Source organism: Notamacropus eugenii, chromosome 6 (assembly GCF_028372415.1).
Source record: "Notamacropus eugenii isolate mMacEug1 chromosome 6, mMacEug1.pri_v2, whole genome shotgun sequence".
Classification (NCBI taxonomy): Eukaryota; Metazoa; Chordata; class Mammalia; order Diprotodontia; family Macropodidae; genus Notamacropus; species Notamacropus eugenii.
Window position 1 is genome coordinate 341,332,624 of NC_092877.1, and position 14,415 is coordinate 341,347,038.

At 43.8% G+C, this 14,415-nt stretch overlaps 1 protein-coding gene and 1 long non-coding RNA gene across 9 annotated transcripts in view; one reads left to right on the top strand and one right to left on the bottom strand.

Moving 5' to 3' along the window:
• The window catches only part of LOC140510064 (uncharacterized), a 49,197-nt gene extending 41,306 nt beyond the window's left edge, over nucleotides 1-7,891 (bottom strand). For both annotated transcript variants that reach the window (XR_011969073.1, XR_011969074.1), the window contains exons 1-2: nucleotides 7,784-7,891; nucleotides 7,448-7,525 (exon numbers count right to left, since the gene is read on the bottom strand). This is a non-coding gene — a long non-coding RNA (uncharacterized lncRNA). The remainder of the gene's footprint in view (nucleotides 1-7,447; nucleotides 7,526-7,783) is intronic.
• Nucleotides 6,886-14,415, top strand: part of DCUN1D1 (defective in cullin neddylation 1 domain containing 1) — a 47,107-nt gene continuing 39,577 nt past the window's right edge. Inside the window, exons 1-2 of one of the 7 annotated variants that reach the window (XM_072618367.1) lie at nucleotides 6,886-6,913; nucleotides 7,029-7,189. In XM_072618367.1, coding sequence (XP_072474468.1) covers nucleotides 7,133-7,189 — 57 coding nt within the window. In that variant the 5' untranslated portion in view covers nucleotides 6,886-6,913; nucleotides 7,029-7,132. Of the gene's footprint in view, nucleotides 6,914-7,028; nucleotides 7,190-7,893; nucleotides 8,040-8,830; nucleotides 8,972-12,574; nucleotides 12,759-14,415 lie in introns of those variants that run through there. The other 6 variants (XM_072618372.1, XM_072618368.1, XM_072618373.1 and 3 more) reach the window with 6 other exon arrangements.

The window sequence follows — 14,415 nt, forward strand, 5'->3', positions numbered from 1 at the left end:
TTTGCTTTTCATTCTCATCCATTGTTTTTCTTTGGGTGTCCATTTTTCCTAATGGTTTCCACTTTCTCTTCTAAGTCTCTAATGCTCCAATGTTCCTCATGAGCTCAAATTGCCCTACTTGGCACTTTCATCAGCTCTTTTACGGAATCTTCCAGCCATGTGATGGAGGTTCTTGTGGCCACTCCATTCCCTTTCTGCGTTTCCAGCTCTGATGGGTGCAGAATTATTGTCATCTGCAGGTTTCTTCTGCCAGTCCTTTACTTACTAATATTTCTTCAATGTCTAAAGTCCTTTTGTTTACTGACTTCTTTTCTGTCTCTTTGATTTTTCTCACTCAGTTGATTTTTCTTTGATGATTTCTTACCTGCTGTATAGTCATTGTTATTCTTTTAACTTATTTGACACACAGTGCTAACAGGGAATTAAGTATTTTCCTGCAAGAAATTTCCCTCAACCATCCTTCTGGAAGTCTAGATACTCTTTTCTAAACAGCTTGATCTAACCCCTTGACCATGCCTTTTCTCTTATGGGGTCTCTCAGAAAAACATCCCCTTGCCATTCATATGTTTCAGATTCAAAACCCTCCCTTAGAATTTTGAAAATTTTCTTCCTTCTTCCCTCTTTCCTTTCCTCTCATTCTTCCTTCTTCCCTGTCCGTTTTCTCCAAGCAGGTCTTCCAAATGCAGACTTTTATTGTGCACCAGATCATCCCACTCTAGCCTCAGATACTTCTCAGCTAATTTGGAATTCAACAAGAATTCCTTTGTTAGGCACTTACTATGTGCTGGGCATTCTAGTAGGTTCTGGGCACTCTACTAGGTGGCATTCTACAGATAAAAGTGAAGTAATTCCCTGCCTTCAAAAAATACATACTATTGGGAGTGGGAGAAAAAACGCAAAATAATTGGTGGAGAGAGGAGGTTACTCTATCCAAATTCTAGCACAATCTGCTATTTAACCTTCATCTTTTTAATATTTTGTGACTCCAGAAGTTTTTCCAGACTAACTTCAAGGAGAGATTTTATTTCCTTTAACACCTCCCCACCAAGCATGCAGCTCTGGAAAACTCGCAGACAAAGCATTCTGAAAAACACAAAAGTGTTAAACTTTATGTTTATTAATTTGTTTTACATTGCGGAAGGGGGAGCAGAGTATTTTTAAAAATTAACTGTATTTATTTTTAGCTTTCAACATTCACTTTTATAAGATTTTGAGTTCCAAATTTCCCCCCTTTCTTTCCCCTCCCTCCTCCCTAAGATGGCATGCAATCTGATATATCAGATATATATATGTACATATATCTGATATATGTACAATCACATTAAATGTATTTCCACATTATTCATGTTGTAAAAGAAGAATCAGAACAAAAGAGAAAAGCCATGAGAAAAAAAAAGAGAGAAAATAGTATGTTTCCATCTGCATTCAGACTACATAATTCTTTCTCAGAATATAGATAGCATTTTCCATCATGATTCTTTTGGAATTGTCTCAGATCCTTGTATTGCTGAGAAGAGCTATCAAAGTCGGTCATCTCTCAACGTTGCTGTTACTGTGTACAAAGTTTTCCTGGTTCTGTTCATTTCACTTTGCATCAGTTCATATATGGCTTTCCAGGTTTTTCCAAAATCTGTCTGCTCACCTTTCCTTATTGCGCAAAAGTATTCCATTATATTCATATACCACAACTTGCCCAGCCATTCCCCACTTGACTGGCATCTAAGCAGAGTATTTTTAGTCTGTGTTTCCTCTTCTCTTAGATTTGCCTCAGTATCTCTAATCTTAAAGCCATAAAATCCAAGTGGCTTGGATTTTAATTCCCTCCAAGGCATGGAGACACCTCCCAATGGCTTAGTTTCACTTCACGGAGATTTACAAATGAAATGTGCATAACTGTAGATTTTTGCATTTACTTTTTAAATTGTCTTGAGAGACAGAATAGGTAGAAAATGGATTTGGAGTAAGGTAAACCTGAGTTTGAATTGAGCCTTTGAGATTTATCATGACTGGGGACAAACCACTTAAGCTCTGTTTACCATAAGCAACTCTTTAGGACTTTTACCTAACAAGTCATAACAGGGTTGCCATCCACATTGGTAAAGGGAATTCCTACACTAGGAATCCCTCTGACAACAGGATCACAGGTTCTTTGTGTATTTCCCCCAGAGGAGATGGCCAAATAATTTCCAATGCTAAAGTAAAATTTGTAAAGTAAAAATTTGTTTAAAAAAAAGTTTCCCTAGAACAGTTGTACCTGTGGGCGTGTTTCATCTGAAGACTTATCTCTTGTCCTCAGACAGCCTCTACTGTGTGTCTGGTTCAGGCATATGCAAAAATAGACGAGGGTAAATGAAAGCCTAGTAATTCAGGCTATATCTCAGTGTCCACCTCCACGGAGGATGGGACCTTCAGAAAGGGACTCTGGCCCCTGATGGCACAGCAGAGAAGGAGGTCTCCTTCCCTCTGGGGGAGGGAAAAGGCTCCAACGGTGACTTGGTGGGTACCACCATCATCTCTTATTCAAGCAACCGATTGGATTTGGCTTATAGGGAATCCTTATAGGGACATTCTGGCCTAGAAGCATGCCAACTGGCTCTAAAGTCCAAGTGCTTTAACCTCTTTTAAGGTTGGAAGCATATAAGTGTTGAACTTGACCTTGATGAGGGAAGAGCCTGGTATTTCCTCATAAGAGGTACATCTCAACCTTCTGACATGGTCAGTTTGGGCCATTAATATGTAAAACTGTATTCCAATGTTCCAATAGAAGAAATTATTTCTAGAACCACAAGTTTTAGAACTAGAATCAAGGATCACTTAACCTCTCAGAAATTGTTTCTGTTTTTATAAAATGGGGTTAACAATACCTGTAAGTGCTTACCTTATCGGGTTGTTATGAGGCTTAAATGTGAGATGTGTAAAGTACTTTGGAAACCTTAAAGTACTACAGAAATGCAAGTTATTGCTATTACTAGAGGTCACTGAATCTGTCCTCATTTTACAGATGAAGAAACTGAGACAAATGGAGTTAAGTGATTTGTCTAGGGTCATACAGCTTATAAATGTCTGAGGTCAGATTTGAACTCAGGAAGATGAGTCTTTCTGACTCTGTGCACTGTGGCACCACCTAGCCATCCCTAACTGAAGGTACCTTTGAGATCATGTAATCCATACCTCTTTTTCCCACATGAGGAAGCTGAAGTCCAAAGAGATTTAGTGATATGTCCTGGGTCATCCAGCTAGTTAGTGGCCTTAGAATACGAATCTCCAGGGTTCTTTCTGCTACACTATGCTGTCTAAAACAAGCTTTCATTTCAACTAATGTCAGAAATTATGTGATCTGGAAGTTATTAGATAACTGATCGACTATTTTAAAAGTAAGAAACTACAATTCCAATGAATCTGGGTTTCAGGAAAGTTGAAAAAGTACAATTTCAAGAAAATAAGATAGTCATGAACAATTTCTTGATGAAAACATCAAAACCATATATAGTCATATGAAAAAATGCTCTAACTCATTATTGATTAGAGAAATGCAAATAAAAATCTGAGATATCATCTTACACCTATCAGACTGGCTAAATGATAGATGCCCTTCAATTGGGGAATGGTTGAACAAGTTGTGGTATTTGATAGTGATGGGATACTACTGTGCAATAAGAAATGATGAGCTGCTTGGGTCTAGAAAAACATGGGAAGACTTCCATGAAATAATGAAAAGTGAAATAAGCAGTACCAAGTGAACATGATATGTAGTAACAAAAATTTTGTCCTAAGATCAACTTTGAATGACTAATTCATCTTGAGTATCATAAATACTTAAACCAGTTAGGAAGGGCCTATGAAGAAAGATGCTACCCACTTCCAGAGAAAGAACTGATAAATAGGAGTATGTATAGCATGCTGTTACATACATATGCATGTGTGTGTACACACACATATATGTATATTTGTGTTTAATTGCAGTCTTCTCTAGAGAGAGATAGTCAATCTTCAGGCCAGGAAAATGGGGATTCTCTAGGGGAGAAAAGAAGAAGTACGCAGTAGAGATCAAAAGAAACTTAGAAGGAAACACAGAAAAACAGTGGCTTTGAAAGCAGCGTATAGCATTCCTTACATAGTCTGTAATTTAAAGTGAAGTCACAATAGAAATTCATGGTTATATACTGTATCCTCTATGTTATTCTGTGTAAATGGAAATTTTCTCTTTTTTAGCCTTTTTATAGTTAAGTTCAAAATGAATAAAAAAAGTAAAATAATGCTTCTTTTAAAATAAATAAAAACATTTTTAAAAAAGAAATTAAAGTAATTGTGTACAAATTTCACAACAGATTTCAACTTTATTAATGGCTCACAAAAATTCTCCAGCTCCTGAGTTAGAAACTCATCTTAGATCTTTGTCTGTTGTGAAAAACCAAAACAAACAGATGCCTGTCTAAGTAGCCAGTGGCTTCATGTCTCATACTTCCTGTGTACTTGGCTCTGTCAAAGGTGTACTTCCTAAGTCAGGGTGTCTCTTATCCATTTCACAGCTATGTTGTTATGCTGGTAATATCTTATTGATCAAAGAAAATAATAATTACTGTGCCTCTCAACCTCCACCTCCAGCATTTATTTCCAGCTAGACCTGATTTGTCAATTCCCTCTCTTAGCCTCAGAGCTGGAGCATGTAACATAGGCTATCTTTCTCTTTAAGAAAAAAAATGAAATGTTTTATTAGAAACTCAGTGTTACTAAGTAACTATACTTGCTTAATTATCATTTTCAGCTAGAGGAATTAATGTTCATGCATCGGAGAGGCAGCTTGGTGTGTTAGAGAGAGACAGCCAATCTTCAGGCCATTTACTTCTGCTTCATTGGCTACACTAAGGCCGGAATTAAGGTTGCTGGAAGAAATACCAACAATCTCAGATATGCTGATGATACCACTCCTATGGCAGAAAGGGATGAGGAATTAAGGAGCCTCTTGATGAGGGTAAAAGAGGAGTGTAGAAGCTAGTTTCACACTTAATATAAAAAAACCAAATCAAAACCTAAGACCTTGGCAACTGATCCTGTCACTTCCTGGCAAGCAGAGGGAGAAGAAATGGAAACGGTGTCAGATTGTATATTCTTGGACTCAAAGATCTCTGCTGATGGAGACTGCAGCCATGAAATTCAAAAATACTTGCTCCTTAGAAGGAAAGTTGTGGCAAATCTGCACAGATACTAAAACATAGAGACATCACCTTGCTGACAAAGATCTGTATAGTCAAAGCTGTGGTTTTTCCCTTGCCACAGCAATGTATGGCTGTGAGAGTTGGCCCATAAGAAAAGCTGAACGCCGCCAGATTGATGTTTTCAAGCTGGAGAAGACTTTTGAGAGTTCCCTGGACAACAAGGAGATCAGATCAGTCAACACTTAAAGAAATTAATTCAGGCTATTCACTGGAAGGTCAGATACTAAAGTTGAAGCTGAAACTGTTTTGTCCACATAATGAGAAGACAGGACTTACTGGAAAAGACCCTGATGCTGGGAAAGATCAAAGGCAAAAGGAAGAGGAGACAGCAGAGGAGGAGATGGATAGACAGTGTCATGGAAGCAAGGAACATGAACTTGGACAGACTTCAAGAGACAGTGGAGGGTAGAATGAACTGGTGTGCCATGATCCCTGGATCAGAAGAGTTGGATATGAATGAACAACAACTCTTTGGCCTTTTTTTTTGGACTGGACCTGTCCTTCCCCTCCACCAATAAAGACTGTCATCTTCTGTGAATCAGTCTGAAAGAGGTAGCTGGGAGCAATAAGAGAGTAAATGATTCATTCAAGGTTGTATAGTCAGTTTCTGTCAGAGACAAACTTCTCACTCATGTCTTCTGACTGAGGCCTGCTTTCTACCCACTGCTCCAAGGTGTCTATATAGCTGTTTGGCTCTTACAATCTTGCACTCTCTGGTTCTTGCCTATCTTTCCAGAGACGTTACTCTCTATTACACACACTAGGGTCCAGGCAAATGGACCTCCTTGGTATTCTCCTTAGGTGACAATCCACCTTTGGTCTCCATACTTTCACAATACCATTCTCCAGACCTGGGAGGCCCTCCCTCCTCAACTCCACCTCTTAGAATTCTTGGTTTCCCTCAAATTTCAACTCAAGGAACATCTCTTTCAGGAAACCCAGCTCAACCTTTTTTCACCTTTTGCTAGAACCTTCATCCTGGAAGTTATTTTAGATCTAACTGGTATTTAATTTGCTATGTACATATAGTTTTTTCTCCTCAGTGGAATATAAACTCCTTGAAGGCAGGAATTTTTTTTTTTGATCTTTGTTTCTCCAGTGGGTAGCACAGAGTAGGCCTGTAATAAATGCCTGCTGCATAAAAGAATGAACTTGCAAGACATTGTGAAGGGGACCCAAGGAGAAATGAGACATAATGCCTGCCTTCAAAGGAGCTTACAATCTAGTAGGCAGAGAGCTGAGCTATACAAATCACCTTTATCTAAATTAAGATACAAATGCCCAGAGAGGTACAAACAAAGTGCTAAGCAGTCTCAGAGGCAAGAGAGATCTCTGCTTTTCTCCTTTCTCTGTCTCTCTTGCAGATCTATGGATCCTCCTCAACTTCTCTCAGCCCCATTCCTTTGTTTAGAATTGTTACATCGGTCTTCTATTGGGGTCATTCTTTACATCGGCCCACCCTTTCCTCTTTCACTTTTCACTTCTCTCACCTTTATATTCTGTTCAAAATGCTTTAGGTAAAGTCTGCCTGACTCACCCTTATAGTCCTTCGGTAACATCATCACCTTACTGAAATCTCTTACCTGGCTTTCCATTGTTTCTCACAGCAAATCAAACCTTGGTGGCTTCACTCTCAAGCCTCTTTCCTGCTTTCTCTTTTCTAGGGTGCTGCTGTCCTCTCCATTTATTCTGCAATGGTATGCACAACGTCTCCCCAATCCCTTCCCTTTAATCTTTTAACTATGCTATGTAGGTAGTATAGTCTTCTCTAATCTGACCACAATGTTAACTTCATTTTTCTCTTCATATCAGCCTTTTAGACCCTTGCTCTCCCACCAAACCCTTCCCTATTTCCCCCTCCCAAATAATTTCTCTGGACCAAAAGGACTTAGGGATGGCCAGCCATTAGAGATACAATGAAGAAAACAGCATTGGGCCATTTACTACACCTTGACAGAAACCACTTCTGGCCGGTGAGTGCCTGAGGAACTTGTGTCCAAGTTTCTTTTGTCTTACTGAGGTTGTAACTCCTGGTGCAGGGACTGCCTTTGTCATGAGGATATCTTCAGCCCTTTTATATTGTTGTTCAGCAATCATTTATAAATGTGTATTAAACATAGTACTGGGGGAGGGTTCTATTTTAAAACAATACTGTACATTAGATTTAAAACATTTAACACTCATGGATACGTAAATTTCAAGTATCACTCATTGCTTGCCTGCCTGCATACCTTCCCGGCTTTCTTTCTGTCTGATCATTAGCTCCCAAATGAATGAATGTTCACTTCAGCTGGGCTTCTGTGTGTTTGCTACAGATAGATAGAAAGACAGACAGACAGATAGATCAATAGAGTTCATATTTACTTTGGCTTTAGTTTCCTGGAAATGTTTGTTCTTGTTTAAGACAAAACTCTTTCCACTTATTCTCTCTTATTTAAAACACCATCAAATAGTCATCAGAGAGGAAATACTAGTGTTTTCCCTGTCATCAAAGGAAAAGCCTTGTGTTAAGGTTACCCCCACACTATCCAGGGAAGACCATGTAGGATGACTGAGAAACTGCCAACCTGTTACTTAGTGGAGCTGATTCAGAGATCTCAGATACAGAAAACTCTTTGGCTTTGACCCAAGCCATGAATGTTCCTGCTCCTCCAATCATCATTCAGTGGGACATTATGACATCAGTGATGATCTGGCATGGTCTCCAGTTCCTAGAGCTCCCTCCAGTCCCAGCCGTTATTGCAAGTACATTCCTCTACCATGAGTGTGGAGCACCTAAAAACAACCGATCCACATGTATCTTGAGGTGACAGACTGGCTCTGGTGATTATTTGCATTTTCATGTTTGGTTGACTGACCCACTTCAGTAGGGCTCTGGTTGTTTCATTTTCTAAGGCTGGCCTGGCCTTGATTTCTCCAGGCTGTCCCTGATATTCACCCTCTGTCCTTTGTTGCAGTTTAATTTTGGAATTCTGCCCAGATTGTGGGAAACAGCTATGGGCAGTCAATCAGGCCCCTGGTCCACTGGCCAGGAACATCCATCCCTACCTGGAACAAGGAGCATAGCTAGGGTCTAGTTCCCCTGACTGCGCAGTTCACTTCTTGAAATCAGGAAGCTATTTTGAACTTTGAGGGCACTGACCCCTGCTGCTGCCTATGGGTACGCTTAATCCCTTCTTTTCCTCATCCTACCTGTCCCTTCTATATTTCTGGCCTAACCAGCCCTGAATATTAGAATTTGATACCTGGGATAAGTTACATGAATTAATTTCATTGTATTTTTGCATATTTGTAACAAGGACCTTCTGAATCTTTAGATATATAGACAAATTCATGTAAATATGCAGTCAAATTGGGCATCCTCAGATTAAAGGCAGAAAAACCTGTGCCTCTGTGCCCCAGAGTGTCTTTAGATGCAATTGTGCAACTTAAACCTGTCCCTTGGTATGTTTGAAAGGTCTCTCTACTCTGCTTGTTTAATTCTTGCTAGATAACTTCACAGAGACACATATTGGCAGTTTAACTCCAACGTGTTCTTTCTCTTTTACAAGCTTTGCTTGAAAGACAGATTGCAAAGGTATACAATTCTCAGTTTTCTGTGTTTCTTTATACAGTACTTGACAGCAAACATAGGACTTTGCAAATTTTTAAATGGAGAACACCATTTGTCTTAAAAATGGACTTTTTAAGCATTTGCAGCAACACTATTATTTTCAAGTGGTTGGATTGATTTGATGGATTTGCCTTGAAAAATGGTAATCTTCTTTACTATTTACAAATGCTCATTAGTGCTTACTGGTCAGTATAGATATGTATGTAAAGTATCTTCATTATTATTTTGAAATGTTTACCGCAGTACTCACTTTTCCTTTCCTGTTACCTCTGTTGTTAATGTAGAAGAGAGTTCCTGGGAGAATAACTGAGCGGGTGAAAATATTTACCTTTGCCAAAATTTGTCACCCAGTACTAAACACAGTATTTTTGATGGGGGGGGGGTGGTGTTTCTGGTCTAGACCCAGAGATTTCATTTGTAGGGGAGGGGATGACTCCCACCAATGCAGATGATCATTTCCAGTCTGAAGATATTCCCTAGGGACACTGGTTGAGTGACTTGTGCCTATGGTCACACTGATGATATATTTTGGAAGCCGGCTGACCTTCAATCTACTTTTCCTCACTAACTTTCAATGCAGGATTGGTTTTTTTTTTAGTCCAAAACTATGAGGAGAAAATTTTTAATATTTTTCTCATTAGACAATTGGAACAATCAGCCAGTCTTTCCCATTTAGTGGCAGGGCTCATTGGTTTGAAAAGTGGTCTAGTTCAAAGCCTATCATGCTTGCCCTCAACCTACCTCTTTCCAAGGGAAGGGCCCTGGGCACATGATGACTACAGTGGGCACAGTCTGAGAGAGGGAAAGCCATTCATCAAGAGACCAATGATGGGCACCCTCCCAAAACAAATAAGTAAATAAAAACAAGCTTCTACAGCAGATATAAAACAGTTGTTTTGTAAGCAGAGTAACCCATACCAAGATCCCTAGACAAAGTAATGTTGGAAAACATCAGTAAATACGTACCACTAGCAAAACATTTACGCGCATGAGGGCAAAGGCCTGGAAGTACTCTATCTAATACTCCTAATGCTTGCTCCAACCCCTGCTCTGTAAAATAGGTATAGAGAAGACTGCTGGTGATTTAATAGGCTCTGGGAATCCCATCTGGTTTTGAACAGAATAGGAAGGTTTAGTCTGACCCTTAGGTACTCTAATCTAGGACTGTGAATTACTTTCAGAAAAAATATGGACTTATTATGTATGTATATATGTGAGGACAGAATCAGTGAAGCCCAGGTGTATCCTAGATTCTCTGGCCCAATTGTAGGCTTGGCTTGACTTGACCTGGAGACGCATCTAAGCCCCTCAGAATGATTTAGCTTTTCATGACATAAAAGCACAAAATGTCAGCCATGAAAGGAGTTTGCATACATAAGTGACCCCACTCAAGACTCAGGAAGGACATATGCTGCTTTATCATTTCTTTGATATTTCATTGAAGACATCTTCCCTACTGAATTGTAATCTCCTTTAGGCTTGTGAACAGGTCAGATTTCTTTGCTTCTCTCTTCTTTAGTATAGTCTACATAAAAGTTGCTTGATTAATACTTATTGCTTGCGTGGTGTGTTACCTTAGAATAGACTAAGACCCCTAAAACAGGGATGAAACTGGTCTATCCTTCAGGGTTTAGGGCAAAAACAACACAGTCGTAAGTTTGATCTAGTTTTAAAGAAATCCTTGATAGAATGAAGAGAGCTGGACTGCACGCCTTCAAAAGCTGCTTTCATTTCTTTCTATGATGTTATAATCCTCTTTATAGTGGGGCCATTTGGTCATGCCATACCACTACGGCAGGATACTACTCATGGTGAAATTCTCAGGCACTTTTCCTGCTCCCTGCCACCCCAACCTCTCACTTGGCATAGGGGTAAGGTTGCCCCAGGGCAGGAGAAATCTGGAAAGAGGCTGGTTTCAGCCCTTCTGCCGAAGCACTGAGTAGATTAATAGATGGTTAGATTTCCATGGAGAGATTCTATTAGGATAGCAGCATCCAGCCATCCAAATCCAAACTGGATTTGGAGTCAGAGAAGAACTGGTTTCCAGTCTGGGTTTTGTGTCATGGTGATGGGCAAGTTATTCACCATCTATCTCCGCACCTCACTTCCCTCATCTGTACAAGGAGGGGGACTTAAAGTCCTTCTCCCACTAACATTCTGAAATTCATCTTAGCTGTCCAGATAATTTACGGGAAGCAATGGTGAGGAGGGGAAGACTTGAGGGGCTGAGCCTGTGTTCCGACCCTCTGCTCGGCTGCCTCTCAAACCGAGGTCAGCCCTGTCTTCCACTGGTGGGGGCAGAATCTCCTGTGCTTCCCTGGAGTCTTTGTTATCTGCCTCCCAGGTCCCCAGAAGCTCTCTGAGGACAGGGTCTGCTTTCTGTGTGTAGCACAGGTCAGGTAGCAAGTGGCTGGATTTAATGAGTCACAGGATGTCGGGACAGGAAGGAAGCCCTGAGTTTAAGGAGCCAGTAGTCCGGTGTGTGTGTGTGTGTGTGTGTGTGTGTGTGTGTGTGTGTGTGTGTGTGTGTGTGTCTCTGTGTGTGTCTGTGTGTGTCTGTGTGCGTGTCTCTGTGTCTGTGTGTCTCTGTGTGCGTGTCTGCGTGTCTGTATGTGTGTGTTTCTGTGTGTCTGTATGTGTGTGTCTGTGCCTGTGTCTCTGTGTGCGTATGTGTGTGTGTGTCTGTCTGTGTGTGTCTGTGTCTGTGTGTGTATGTCTCTGTGTGTGTGTCTGTGTGTTTCTGTGCGTCTCTGTGCGTGTCTCTGTGTCTGTGTGTCTCTGTGTGCATGTCTGCGTGTCTGTATGTGTGTGTTTCTGTGTGTCTGTATGTGTGTGTGTCTGTGCCTGTGTCTCTGTGTGCGTATGTGTGTGTGTGTGTGTCTGTATGTGTGTGTTTCTGTGTGTCTGTATGTGTGTGTCTGTGCCTGTGTCTCTGTGTGCGTATGTGTGTGTGTGTCTGTCTGTGTGTGTCTGTGTCTGTGTGTGTATGTCTCTGTGTGTGTGTCTGTGTGTTTCTGTGCGTCTCTGTGCGTGTCTCTGTGTCTGTGTGTCTCTGTGTGCATGTCTGCGTGTCTGTATGTGTGTGTTTCTGTGTGTCTGTATGTGTGTGTGTCTGTGCCTGTGTCTCTGTGTGCGTATGTGTGTGTGTGTGTGTGTCTGTATGTGTGTGTTTCTGTGTCTGTCTGTCTGTATGTGTCTCTGTGTCGGTGTCTGTGTGTGTGTGTGTCCAGCCCCTCGGGCAGTCTGGGGAAGCCAGCATCCATAACATAAAACACAGGAACATGAAGCAAGCCAGTCACACTGACAGTTTAGGAAGCCCTGAAGGTCCTGGCTTGGGGCAAACCAAGTTCACAGCGCTCGCTCTAGTCCAACCCCGGCTCCTAGAGAAGGACCTGGCCGCTCAGGCTGGATTCGAACTCCAGCCCAGCGATTCCACAGCGGGGGCTCCCCTCCGCTGCACCACGCACGTGTTGGAGAGTGTTCTCTAGCACCACCCACCGGGGCTGGGGAAGCCAGGTGGGGAGCCCCGGGGGAGGGGCGGCAGCCTCCTCCCCCCTCCCCCACTTCTCCCTCTCCTTCCCCCTCTGCCTCCGGCTCCGCCCCTCCCGTACCTCTCTCCCCGCCCCACTCCCCATCCCCCTCCGTCCCCCCCCTCCGCCCCGCCCGTGCCTCTGCACAGCCTCCGCCGCCTCTTCCTCCTCCCCACGGCGGCGGGCGCCGGGCCGGGCCGGCGGGGCCGCACTGCGCATGAGCGGGAGCCGGAAGCGCCGTGAGCGAAGCCGCCGCCGCCGCCGCCGAGGCCGCCGCCGCCGCCGCCGTCCATTCGCTGCGGAGCCGGGAGGAGGCGGAGGCGGCGGGGAGGAGGAGGAGGAGGAGGAGGCGGAGGAGGGGAGGAGGAGGAGAGGAGAGGCCTGGAGGACACCAACATGGTGAGGAGGCGCCGCGCCTGTCTGCCCACCCCCGGCCCGGCCCGGCTCCGCTCCCCTCCCGCCGCCGCCGTCACGCGAGGCCCGAGGAGGCGTCGGGCCTAGTCCGGAGGCCCGGCTCCGGCCGAGGCTGCGGGAGCTGCGGGCCCCCGGCCCCCGGGGAGCCGCTGCGCGGGGCCGGGCCGGGCCATTGTGTGCGCGCCCGGGGCGGGGGGGAGCGCGGGAGCGAGGCCCGCCCTGCGCGGAGCCGTGCCCGGGGCCGGAGCTTGTGCCAGCCGGAGCCGCCGCCGGCTGGAGCACGGGCGAGGCCGAGGCCGGCCGGGGAGCCCGGGGCGCCGCGCCGTGCGTGGGGGGCCCCGGGCGGGGGAGGGGACGTTTGACATTGTCATGCCGCGAGGGTGAGTGTGCGCGCGTGGGGGGGGAGGCCGAGTGCGCGTGTGCGGCTCGGAGCGGGGTGCCCCGCACTTGCCCGGGCCTTCTGGGCAGACAATGCCCGTGCGAGGGCCGGTCAGCGCCCGGGGGGTGGGCGGGCTGTGCCTGCGGACCCGCGGGGCCGGCGCGCGGCAAACTTTGCGTCTCCCGATTCATTCCTCGTGTCAGCGTCCGGAGGCTGGAAACACAAGGGCCGATTGTGTGCTGTGGGACACTGGCTCGTATTGTCTTGTGGGAGACTTCTGACGTGTGGGTGGGTCGTGCCGTGGGGTCCGGGGCGCGCCGAGGGGACGGTGGGGCGGGGAGGGGAGTGGGAAGGCTCCAGCTCTCGGGTGCGCGGGGAGCCCGGCGCCCGGGACACGCGTGGGGGTGGGGGTGCCTGTCTGTGTGTGTCACCAGCGGAATCGTGTGTGGTGTGTATTACCGTATGTTATATACTGTGTGAGCACATAATATGTACATGTTATGTGACATGCTGTGAACACACCACCTACTCTAGAAGCATATAACATACATGCTAACATGCAACACAGCACATGACTGGAGATACCCTGTATTGTATAACATACACGATGTTAGTACGAAGCTGTGCTGTATAAGTACTTTATTAACGCGTGATACATACTGTACAAGTGTGTATGTTATATGCTATATACCGCATTAGTAGATAATCCATACGATACATTCTAAGACATTAGTGTATACATACTGCGTATCACTATACTATGTACTGTATGTGCTGTGTTACAGTGTTATAGTATCTGTGTACGTTACTGTATAATATATTAGCATGTAATATATGCTATTTATTACCATACTAAAATTATTACTATATGGGATGTGAATATAAAAATATATCCACACACATATCCACACATTCCATACTCTTGGTGACAACAAATTATTTTTAAAAAATTTTTGATGGATTAAATCCATACCAGGAGAGCCTCTTAGTACATACTACATAAGGTTTCTGTGTTGTTTTTACTAATGTACCATAGGTGCTAATGGATGTTATTAAGGATCTTAAATGTAATGCTACCTACTTCCTAAACAGTGTCTGTGTGCATTCAGATATCACCATTATGCTTTAAAATATCTGAATGCATACAGATACTGTTTGTTTAATACTAAAGAACAAAAAGTGCTTGTTCATTTGATCATTCTGTCAAGGTAATATTAAAGTAATTGCAGTATTTTTTTCCATCAATAATAAAACCCATGAAGC